Source organism: Bradysia coprophila, unplaced genomic scaffold (genome assembly GCF_014529535.1).
Source record: "Bradysia coprophila strain Holo2 unplaced genomic scaffold, BU_Bcop_v1 contig_358, whole genome shotgun sequence".
Lineage (NCBI taxonomy): Eukaryota > Metazoa > Arthropoda > Insecta > Diptera > Sciaridae > Bradysia > Bradysia coprophila.
The window spans coordinates 6,895,719-6,907,510 of NW_023503616.1; the positions used below are offsets into that span (position 1 = coordinate 6,895,719).

The 11,792-nt window shown below is 33.5% G+C and overlaps 2 protein-coding genes and 1 long non-coding RNA gene across 3 annotated transcripts; all 3 read left to right on the plus strand.

Moving 5' to 3' along the window:
- Positions 1 to 576: 576 nt before the first annotated feature.
- LOC119081604 lies at positions 577 to 1,191 on the plus strand. Its single transcript, XM_037190638.1, has 2 exons — positions 577 to 744; positions 824 to 1,191. The coding sequence occupies exons 1-2, from the start codon at positions 633 to 635 to the stop codon at positions 1,189 to 1,191; spliced, it is 480 nt and encodes a 159-aa protein (XP_037046533.1). The 5' UTR covers positions 577 to 632.
- Positions 1,192 to 1,971: 780 nt separating this feature from the next.
- Positions 1,972 to 2,886, plus strand: LOC119081208 (Golgi-associated plant pathogenesis-related protein 1-like). Its single transcript, XM_037189926.1, has 2 exons — positions 1,972 to 2,141; positions 2,223 to 2,886. Exons 1-2 carry the CDS (start codon positions 2,030 to 2,032, stop codon positions 2,810 to 2,812), a joined length of 702 nt encoding a protein of 233 aa, XP_037045821.1. The 5' UTR covers positions 1,972 to 2,029; the 3' UTR covers positions 2,813 to 2,886.
- A 6,125-nt stretch (positions 2,887 to 9,011) lies between these two features.
- On the plus strand, positions 9,012 to 11,129 carry LOC119081241. The gene is made up of 3 exons (XR_005088469.1): positions 9,012 to 9,186; positions 9,540 to 9,545; positions 11,119 to 11,129. It is a non-coding gene; the product is annotated as an uncharacterized LOC119081241 (long non-coding RNA).
- Positions 11,130 to 11,792: the final 663 nt, after the last annotated feature.

Genomic DNA, 11,792 nt, shown 5'->3' on the forward strand with positions numbered 1-11,792 from the left:
TTCGTCCCCACAAAATACGGCCGTTGCATTACTGTTGTATTAGTGATGTATAATTGTTGCGTGAGTAATGTACAATGTTGGATAAATTTTAAATTGGTAATGCATCACTAATGCTACAAATATTCATCATTCATACAACAACTATACAACAGTAATGCTTTAGTAGTATTATGTGGGTTGTTGCATGGATGTAGACAAACTGTTCCATAAATGTCGAATATTTGTTGCATTTTGGATGCTTCAACCATACTTAATGTGTCCAACAATGTACATCACTGATGTAACAATAATGCATGCCGTGTGCAACAATCTTACATCACTCATCCACAAAAATGCAACACTTTCGCAACTTAAGTCTACATTAATGTAACGTTAATAGAACACTAATGCAACATTAGTACAACATTTATCCATTAAATATGCTCCATATTTATCATTCTGCGTTTTGGTATTCTGAAATTAATTCTTCTGAATTCTGAATTTAATTTTTACCAAATGATTGCTTTCGAAGTAGTCTGTCTAGTTATATATTAATCAAAATTTTAAGGTTTTCTTCGGCAGTTTTACTCAAATTTTTCGTTTTTAATTAGTAGTTTTGTAAGATTTTGAATTTTGCTCAATAAAAAATTGATATGGCGCCTACACTTCAGAGCACCGACATTTCTACAAATACTGTAACAGAGGTCCAAGCGGATGGATCTATATTAAAAACCATTACGATAACAACAACCACAAAATTTACAGGTTAACTTATCGAATTAATTAGATTCAAAAGTTTTCAACCACGACATGATTGTAAGGCATAAAAGTTCTTCCCTAACAGACGGTACAACTCGACAGAGGATCAAAACACAAAAGGAGATAACTCCAGCTGTTCATACAAGCCATACCGGAGTGAAAGCGATTAAAGCAAATCCATATGAGTTCGGCTATGACGTCTCAAAATCCACTGCTCCCAAAGCGGTTGTTACAACTTCAAACGAATTTATACAACAATGTTTGGATGAACACAATAAGTTTCGTGCAATGCATCATGCGCCTCCATTGAAACTGAACAATAAGTTAAGTAAAATCGCACAGGCCTGGGCAAACCAGCTCGCTAAAGATGAGAAAATGTATCACAGCGAAACTGATTTTGGCGAAAATCTTTTTTTGGTCTACAGTAGACAAACCTGGATACTATGCGGTTAAATCATGGTATGATGAGATCAAATATTGGGATTGGAATAAAATGGCGGGAAACGGAGAGGGTCAAATTGGTCATTTTACGCAATTGATTTGGAAGAGGTCGAAAGAAATTGGTGTTGCAGCAGCTTATTCGAAAGATGGGCACTTGTTCGTTGTGGTGGAGTATAATCCACCAGGAAATTATGTAGGTTGTTACCAGGAGAACGTTCTTCCGAAATAAATAGATAATCACGACTTCAGGAGCTAAAAGGAATAATTTCGTGTTTTCAATAATTTTTATGTCAGGCCATTAAGTTCCGTGTTTCTTCTTTGATTTTATCACTTAAAAATGGTGCCAACCATTGTCCGCATTGAGCTTAGTGAATTAGAAATGCATTCGAGATACAACGTTTTGAGCTGTAAAATTTATAGTACCCTCTTGTGGACGACTATTACATCTGTTATCGACAGCGACGACAAAAATTTATGATGTTTGTTAAAGTTAATAATGAAGTAATAGATTTTACAACACTATTTATGTTGAAAGTACTTAAAAATATATTCATGGAATAAAATAATTTGTAGTTTTGTGTGGAATTGAAGATATAAAAAGAGATACGCGTCTATTTAAAATATCTCCGAGTAAGTACGTAATCTTACTAGTAAAAAGTAGGAAAACGAATTTTCGGATGTTCCCTATTCCCTAATTTATATGAATGGAAAATTGTAAAAATGTCGAAACTGTGCTTGATTCTCGAAGTAGCCTGTCGATTTTTTTTTATTAAATTTATTTTTTTAGTCAAATTTTCCGTAAATTTTTCAAGATTTTGAATTGATTTTGTGAAATAAATATATTGGTGGTATGGCACCAACACTTCAGAGTAACGACGTGTTCACAAAAACCGATACCAAGGCCAATGCGGATGGATCTATATTAACAATCACTACAACAACAAATATCAAAAAATATTCAGGTTACTCACCTTATCGAATTAATTTGATTGGAAACGTTTCAACTACGACATGATTATTAATTATGAAAGTCTTTCCAACAGACGGTTCTACTGTCACGAAGGTCAAAAAACAAACCGAAACAACACCAGCTGGTTATTCAAGTAACACCGGACAGAGAGCAATTAAGGGAAATCCATATGAGTTCGGTTATAACGCTTCACAATCCATGGCTGCTAAAGTGGCCATTACGACGAGCAAAGAATTCAAGAAACACTGTTTGGATGAACATAATAGGCTCCGAGCAATGCATCATGCGCCTCCATTGAAACTAAGCCTTGAATTAAGTAAAATTGCACAGGGTTGGGCCAACAAGCTAGCAAAAGATGAGAAAATATATTACAGCACATATGAATTCGGTGAAAATATATATTCGTGTACAGGAGACAGACCCAGCGCTAGTACCGATGCTGTTAAAGCATGGTATGATGAGATTAAATACTGGGATTGGAAGAAAATGTCAGGAAACGGAAAGGGTGAAACTGGGCATTTTACACAATTGATTTGGAAAAGGTCAAAAGAAATTGGTGTTGCAGCAGCTTATTCTAAAGATGGCCGTTTATTTGTTGTGGTAGAGTATAATCCACCTGGAAATTTCACAGGTCGTTACTGGGAGAATGTTCTTCCGAAATAAATAAACAAAGTTGCTCAATAAAGTGACTCCAAAAGCCACAAAAGCAGAAATGGAATACATTTGGTTAAATTACATTCAGAAATTAATTACATAAAGTTTTTAATAAAATTTATGTGTGGCCATTAGTTTCGTATTTTTTCTTTGACTTTATCACTTAAAAATGGTGCCACAATCTTCGTGTTTTAGTGGAAAAATGTTTTTCTTCTATCTGCACATTTTATATTCATTTTTTTGTGTTGTATATGGCAAAATAGAGTCACACTTAAAATGTATGAAATACACGAATATGATATTTTGTAGATGATATTCCTTTCTATATACAAGAAAAGTTACTTTTCGAAAGACTGCTGTGTAAGAAAGCTATCACTAAAAGCTTTAAGAAAAAAGAAAAGAAAATGCAGTCTGTGTTGTTAATGATATTGTTTTCGAAAGCACACTGTCAACCACTTTTTATCAGCACTCTTTTCAAGATACGAATAAAGTCATCTTGACTTTAACAAGCGTAGTTCAAACAGTTTTTGAAGCTATATTATTAACATTTTATTAATTGATATTGAACGCAGCCGATGTGACGAAGAAAAAAACTTAGACTATCTATGATTGATCTATGATATCACTATGATTTTTCACAAGAAAATTTTGTTACAAGCTCGTAACCGGTGCTAGTGCTAAGAAAACAACATTTCAAAATTTAGTGCAGTTGCATTCCCTCTTACAAATATAAAGCATCGCATCGAATAAGACTAATCATAACTACGAAATTGAGTTCCTTTTACGAAGTTTTTAAAGACATTAACAATAGACCGCGAGCCTGTTTTAATAAAAGTTTGGTTTTGCTATAAACCAGTGAACCAGTGAAACCAGTAAACCAGATTTAGCTTATAAACCAGTGAAAATTGTTTCTATATTTTTTATAAAAATTAATTAAAAAATTCATTGCCATGACGAACTCATGATGAAAGATATTTTTTCACTTACTGAAACTAAAAAGAAATTGAAAGTAATATTATTTTGTATCTTAGTGTTGTTGATCACAATGGAAACAAACTCTCAACAAACAAAACATCCCATTTTTTAAAATTTCTTTTACGTTGGTAACTTACGAGATTCGTACTGTTTTTTCAAGCGCTAAGATTTTCAAAAATTGAAACAGATTCTCTTTTTCACACTATCGTAATAATCAAATTTCCCATTTTTAATAATCTTCCCAACTTCACGAATTCACAAGAAAAGTTTCAGTAATCGCTTTCGAAAAAGGTTAAAAAAATCTGCAAAATTGAAAATAAAATCTTTACAAAGATTAACCATTTCGAGCGTGTCATGTAGCTAGGTTAACATTATAATGTCTCTATATATATATTCATTAAAATATCCTTGACAAAGATTATCTATTAAAGAGTTTATTACCTAGAGTGCAAAAATACGTACGCAGTTAAGAGTTGATGAAGTCCTTCGTCGTCTTCTCATTTTTCACGTTTCTGCTGAGCTCTAGAAGAGAAAAAAAAACTTAACTAAATTACAAACTGCAAAACATAAATTCAGCACTTTAATTTCAACATTTTTTTTTTTAAATAATAGAATTGCATGCACATACACATTTATAAATATATACAAGTAAAAGATAGTTCCACAAACTTTCCGAGGTAACATATGGTTTGTTAACAACTTCTGCATTTTTAGTTGGGGAGGAAAATTAAACCACAAAAAAAAGTTGTGTTAACCAAACTTTGTTTTTCAGTTTTGTTTTAGAGGAAGTTGACTGATCACCAGACGCCGTAATAAAATTTAATCTGAACGTATTATCGTTATAACTTTTTTCAAGAACGATAGAAAAATTGCTATGTGAAAATACACTTTGCTGACGATTTGTAATATGTTTCCCCGACATTGATATCTTCACCTTAATCAAATTGAATAAATATCCTGGTTTAAAGCGAAACTTTGAAAGTTCCTTCTAACACAGTGTCGGAAAACTGTCTACCTTTAAAATTTGTTCACAAATTCTTCACAAAAACAGGTCATTTTCAATGTCCCAGAATTTGCATGTCATAATAGTTACATTTGAATAGAGATTAGAATTGCGACACCATTTGCGCAATCTATGTACACATTTACATATAATTCGTATTATGGGCGAGGTGTAATGACGATATAACTCATATAAAAGGGTTAAATAACTCGAATATCTATGTATAGTTTCCACAGACGTTATACCAGACCTTACAACCTAGTAAAATGATCCCTGGAAATATGTATAACTTATACTCTCTACCCCACAATGGCAAAACAAGCGAAAAGCACCATAACTTCCCTTACAACTCTATGTGTCAGAACATTTCTCGGATGGTGTTATGCATTATGTACATTCAAACATTAAATATATCTTTGTGGATCTACTTTGAAAAGAGAAATTATCTTAAATGCGTAAACCTCTTAATCTGAGGCTCCCTCCCCAAAAAATAATCTATTACATTCAGTAAATATCATTAATGACTTGGCAGAAAAAGTGTACTAGATTTAGGAGGTATTAACCATTATCGTGTACGCATACGGTTGTAAATATTTATATGTGTAGCGATATATAGCCGCAACGTGATAGACGAGATTGACGTTGGATTTAAAATTGTATTTATGAAATTTTACGGGTGCATTTATTCGTACATTATTTTGAAAATTAGTAAATAGACAATAAATAATCATCCTTCTCTCTATTATGTTGTATTTGGTTTTTCATAATCATCATTTATTTTGCCAAATAGTACAGTCTTATATTGATGGAAAGAAATGAAAGGTGGTTCATTCGGTTGCAGTATCTTGGCGTGTTACAAACACTATAGGCTATCAATATAACCCATCGATAATTATGTTAACCATTGATAATTATAATTATTTGACATAATTATCATCTTTCTCTCTCTCTCTCTCTCTCTCTGGTATAACAGATTAAAGTTGCTAGATGGAAGTATAATACTGAACATATAAATAGTCCGGAGTCGATGGTCACCACTGTAGAACCATTTTTTAATTTCTAAGCTCTCTTTAAGTGCCTTATTTTATAGGGAAGAAATAAAAGCGATAAATCTAAAATAAGAATTGATCACTTGAAAATTAAAATGATTGCAGGAAAATAAGAATGTGATCACAACCAGTTTTTCAAATATAACACTTCGAAATAAGATTCTATCAACCTAAAATAAGAAGTGATCACAAGTAGTACCTACCACCCGCTAAATCAAATGTGATCACTAAAAATAAAGAATTTGATCACTAAAAATAAAGAATTTGATCACTAAAAGTAAAGAATTTGATCACTAAAAGTCCGAACGAATACACATAAAAAGCGTTTTAACACGCCGAGCGATCCGGCCCATTGCCCCGGAGCGAAGCGGAGGGCCGCAATGCGAGCCGGGCGCCGGAACGGTGTTGGTAACTTAGGAGTTAATTTTTTCTCTCTCGCATCGTCTAATAATTAGTCTGTGTAATTCATTGCACATAAAAAGCGTTTTAACACGCGGAGCGATCCGGCCCATTGCCCCGTAGCGAAGCGGAGGGCCGCAATGCGAGCCGGGCGCCGGAACGGTGTTGGTAACTTAGGTGTTAATTTTTTTTTCTCTTGCATCGTCTAATAATCAAACAGAATAATAGATAGCATATCCTTATTTCTTGCAATCAAATTTTTTATTTTGCACGATCATTTCTTTATTTTTTGTAATCAAATTCGTATAATTGTAGATCATTTCTTATTTCGAGACGATCATATGTTAGTGGTAAAATTGCATATATTTAGTGATCAAATTCTTATTTTTTGGTGATCAAATTCTATTTTTATTGCTATCATAAAAAAATTGTGATCATTTCTCTTTTTCTAGTGATCATTTCCTATTTTCTTGTGATCATTTCTTATTAAATAGCTATCACTTTAATTACATGCCTATTTTATATCGTGCGATAAATTCTGGCTATCGATCATTATCAAAATGAAGTAACAGATTTACCGACTGTTTTGCGATAAGCTTGTTGTTTCTACATGTTTTTCATTTCGTCCTTTTACATTGGTTATTTTAATGAAGTAATTTGTTTTTGGAAGAATCTTCAGAATTTTTCATTTAGCTCAGTTTCATAGTTTCATTTACTATTTCATTCCATTGTTTTGAATCACAAAAACAATTTGTGAGTCCTGATCTTTGTGATTGTATTTCTCGCAAATGTAAATTTCTAGAAATGACAACAAAATTTGAATGATCTTTCGAAGAAAAGTCCTTTAGTCAAATAAGGAAATTCGGTAAATCGATGCTTCTATTACATTTCGTCATAAAATTACTAATGTCAGTGCTCTATCTTAACTTCAATGTTATTACATTTCATGAATATTTTCACTAGAGTGAAGTTATTGAGGCGTTGGAATTGCTGGAATTAACGAAAAGGTATAATTTAAGCATGAGTTGGGAAAATGTATGGATAAAATGGTGAATTAATATAATATTAAATAACAACGAAACTTCTCAAAATTAATATCACATTTGTTGTCGCATCATTCGGAAGTTTTTTTTTAAATTTAATTCAGAAATCATTCGGATAACCAACATTTTTGATATAGTTATTGTGTTCGGAGGATAATTATATTCGGAGTTTTAATGCTTTCTCCGACAATAAAAATATTTAAAAAAAAATTAAAAAAGGAATCCTCGAGTATAAAAACCATAAAAAAAAACTTAAATTTGTTAGACTGCGATGCGTTCAAGATGAGCAATTCAAGAGGCTTAAGCAGATCTTGTTTTACGATTCGGTTCGGTTTCAGTCCGACTTGACTATGCTTCTGTTCCAGAAAATACGACTTTCCAGGGAATGTAATGGCACAATGATAAATCTATTTATTGGACGTCGTATTCAACACTACTGTACAAAATTACAATATACTGCACACTATCCGCAGATATAGAGAACAAATATCCATTATTTGGGTTGAAATTGAAATATGGAATTTTGAATAATTCACACATATCAAATTCACACCACACAGTACACAATGTGTGGGATGGAATTGATAATTTTGATTGAGTTATAATGATAAATGAAAATGAATCGAAGGCGAAACAAAACTGTAAACAGTAAATGTGTAGAATATGAAAATGCTCTGGTCTTTTATCAGTAAAATGGATACATTGAGACTAAGGAACGTTTTAAGATAAATATGAAAAGCTTTCAAACAAATATTGCTAGTTAAGGAATGAAATGAGCAGAAATTTTTAAGTGTTGTGTTATGACTGGCCAGCATTTGAGTCTCATTGTAGATTGTAAGTTCTGTTTAAAAAATATTTTATTTCCACACTTTGAACAACACGAGTGCAGTTAAAGGGACTGCTATAGAGCGGCTTTTAGAAGCATATTACAAAAACCAACAACCCACTGATTGGACGTGGAAAAAGCGATAAAACAACAAGATTGCACCGAAATAAAATAAATGTTTGTTGTTAAATAGTCAAATTATCATCTAAAATTAGAATTGGCTTCACTCCGGAATATTTCTAGTGCCAGAAAAACGAAAAGCTTTCAACCCAGCCAGCGAATGAGTGTGGTATACATATATTGCATAATATGGGGTTAAATTAGTCCCCACCAAAAGTATCTTATATTAACAGATGCTAAATTAGCAAAACGCTTTATTTCGTGCAAACATCAACAGCAACAACAACAATTACAAATCCGTGCACAAACACCTATTTGGAATCCAGCCATATTAGAGATTTCGGGTGGTTTTATCTGGCGTCCCGCAATTATTTCAAGTTTTCTTGTATTTTGTGTACTATGTGTGGGGACATGAATTGTGTTGTATGCATATTTGGATGGTAATTATTGGATCCCGGTTTGCTTTTATTTTACTGAGCCGAAAGATTATTTGATTAGATCGAATCTCCTTGATAATGTTCCAATTATAGTGAGAAATTATGTGGCATTAGGAGAAAATGAATACGTTCACAGAATGACATTATAATTAGTCACTGCTGTAAACCCTTCTTTCGATCTACAAATTGCTGCTTTATGTCTAAAATAGAAATTGGAAATTAGAGAAGTTAGTAACATCACCATGAGAAATAGTATTTTTCGTTACGAGTGATGAAAAGTGGAATTCAGGACTAGTAGTAAGCTTGCCCTAACGAGGCGTCTCCGGAAAAGTTCTGCTTTCATCGCGAGTTACGAACTACGTTTTTTTTTGCAGTAATGATCATAATGAGAGGGAACACACAAACAATAACAAAGAAATCACTTTACAACAATTTCACTTTTACTTGGTACACTCGATTGCGGCCGAAAATATATATGAAATTCCATTGTTGGCTTTGTTTACCGGCCGACAAAGTTACGTTGTTTATCTAGTGTCGAAATATCGCGACTTCGTCGCTCATTTCCGACAAACTATAAACAAAACGTTGTTCCTAGCTTTTTTTAGCGAACTCGATTCGCTAAGAAAAATAGGAAAAACACAATTTAAGGACGCACATATGTCGAGCAGTACTTTGATCGAACTTTTCCATCGTATGTGCAGTTACGAAAAACGTCGAATTATGATCATAAGGCACAAAAAGTTATTTTGATGAGTGAAAGCGAGGTTTTATATGTTCTAGCCAAATGCAAGAGTTGCTATCATACTTGTCAAAAATAATAAAAGTTAACATACTGGAACGGAAATTGGTATTTTCAAAAAAAATACGGTTCCGTCCTTTTGAAGGTAATAGTAGATTCCTTTTTTGTTTGGAACATTTTGTTTTACTCAAAAACGTGAGGTAAAGTTAACTGCACTTCACGGTAGTGAAACGTTACCTCAAGTTTCTGAATCAGATACCTTCTTACTTGGCAAAGGAACAACTGGTGGAAATGGCACTTCTTGTGTGTTTACCGACCTCGGCTATGCCTCGATCGGTAGATGATTCGGTGCCATTTTCTTTCACAAAAGAAGTGCCATTTCCAGAGTTGGTTCCATTGGTAAGTAATGTACTATTCCTTTTTTAAGGATTGTCCGTAGCTGCTTTTACTATTTGGCATACGAAACCGTCGAGTTTTTCACTTTATTCCCTTGACTGAAAGTCATGGGTCTTACGGATGATAAACACCCTAAAATGTTTGTCACACAATGATCACTACTATGATTGAAAATGCATGAATGTATGACCAAAAACCTTAAATACAGAAAATGTTTGTCACACTTTGATGATTCGTTGATTACACGATAACTTGAGTAATTTTCAACGGATTTTCAAAAACTTTTTTTTAATCGACGGGGAATTAAATTCTTCAGGTTAAGTTCGAAGATGGGCTATTACGGTCGGGTGTTCTTAGAGATATTCCCAAAAGAATTTTTGTCTCGTCCCTTGATTCCACGATAACTCGAGTAGTTTTCGACGGATTTCCAAAAACTTTTTTTTATTTGACGGGGAATTAAATTCCTCAGGTTAAGTTCGAAGATGGGTTATAACGGACGGGTGATTTAGAGATATTCTCAAGAGAATTTTTGTCTGGTCGCTTGATTCCACGATAACTCGAGTAGTTTTCGACAAATTTCCAAAAACTTTTTTTTTAATCGACGGGAATTAAATTGCTGAGGCTAAGTTGAAGATGGGTCGTAACGGGCTGGTGATCTTAGAGATATTCCCAAAAGAATTTTTGTCTCGTTCCTTAATAACCACGATAACTTGACGTAATCCTCAACGGATTTCCAAAAACTTTTTTTTAATCGACAGGGAATAAAATTACGAAGGCTACGTTCGAAGATGGGTCGTAACGGGCTGGTGATCTTAGAGATATTTTCAAAAGAATTTTTGTCTCGTTCCTAGATAACACGATAGCTTGACGTGATCCTCAACGGATTTCAAAAACTTTTTTTATTCGACGGGAATTCCATTCCCAATGATAAGTTCAAAGTTGGGCTATGACGGTCGGGGGATCTCAGAAATATTCCTAAAAGAATTTTTTGTATCGTCCCGTGATATTATCGTGTTATTAGTTGAGTAATTCTTAATGGTCCAAAAAAGACAATTATCCCACTAAGAAAGACATTTTTGGGTTAAGCTCGTTAATGGAATATACTGGAGTAATATTCTAGGATTCATTCCAAAATTTTGTGTGTGTAATATCTTTATATCGATGATAAGAAAAAAATTAAAGTTTGGACGAGTGTGAACTTTGCGGCCAGAGCGAAGCGAGGGCCGTAATCACACGAGTTTCATTTTTATTCAATATGTAAGCAAGAAATTCGCCTCTTTCCAGGGTCTGTATCTCGTGCTGCCTTTTTGATGGTATCTTTTCATCAGAATCCTTTTTTCAAAACACACGACCGCAATTCACGCCGTAAGTGTGCCTAAAATTTGAATTTTAAGTGAACGATTCGATGAAAAAGTGAACCGAAAAATACATTTCAACGCTTCATTGTATGAAAATGACGCTACGTTAGAAAGACCTCCGCACTTTCCATTTTGAATTTCGACCGCACTACCGGCGTGAATAACGACCACGAATGTATTAGCTTTCAACAGAAAGTAGATTTGGTTGTAGTCACTTGACCAGTTCTGAAAAAAGTGACCAGTGTACCGAAATTTTCATAAACTGCTCAGTTTTCTCAGGGTTGGTCAAACTGCTACAACCAAATCTATTTTATGTTGAAAGCTAACACATTCGTGGTCGTTATTGCGGTCGTACATACTTGAAAAATGATAATTTTGGTGGAAATATATCACCAAAAGACAGTATTTAAAAATCACCCAAATGTATACTTTTCAGCAAATCATCGATGCCTCTTAAGTACTGAAAATACGTATGAGCCAGTATATGATCAAGTGCTGGAATTTCTCATATACGTGTTTTGTATCGAAAGTAGGGTACGCATACCCTGGTATACTTTTATATACTTTTAGAGTGATTTTTTTTTGCTCGGATTACAAAAATCTTCTTGAGAAAAGTAGTCAGTCAGTCAAGGGATCTGACCATC

Bases quoted from the DNA above. Each gene is read 5' to 3' on its own strand.
- LOC119081604 (XM_037190638.1), top strand. From the start codon at position 633: ATGGCGCCTACACTTCAGAGCACCGACATTTCTACAAATACTGTAACA. The intron at 745-823 runs GTTAACTTATCG...CTTCCCTAACAG, and splicing joins AACAACCACAAAATTTACAG to ACGGTACAACTCGACAGAGG.
- LOC119081208 (XM_037189926.1), top strand. From the start codon at position 2,030: ATGGCACCAACACTTCAGAGTAACGACGTGTTCACAAAAACCGATACC. The intron at 2,142-2,222 runs GTTACTCACCTT...TCTTTCCAACAG, and splicing joins AAATATCAAAAAATATTCAG to ACGGTTCTACTGTCACGAAG.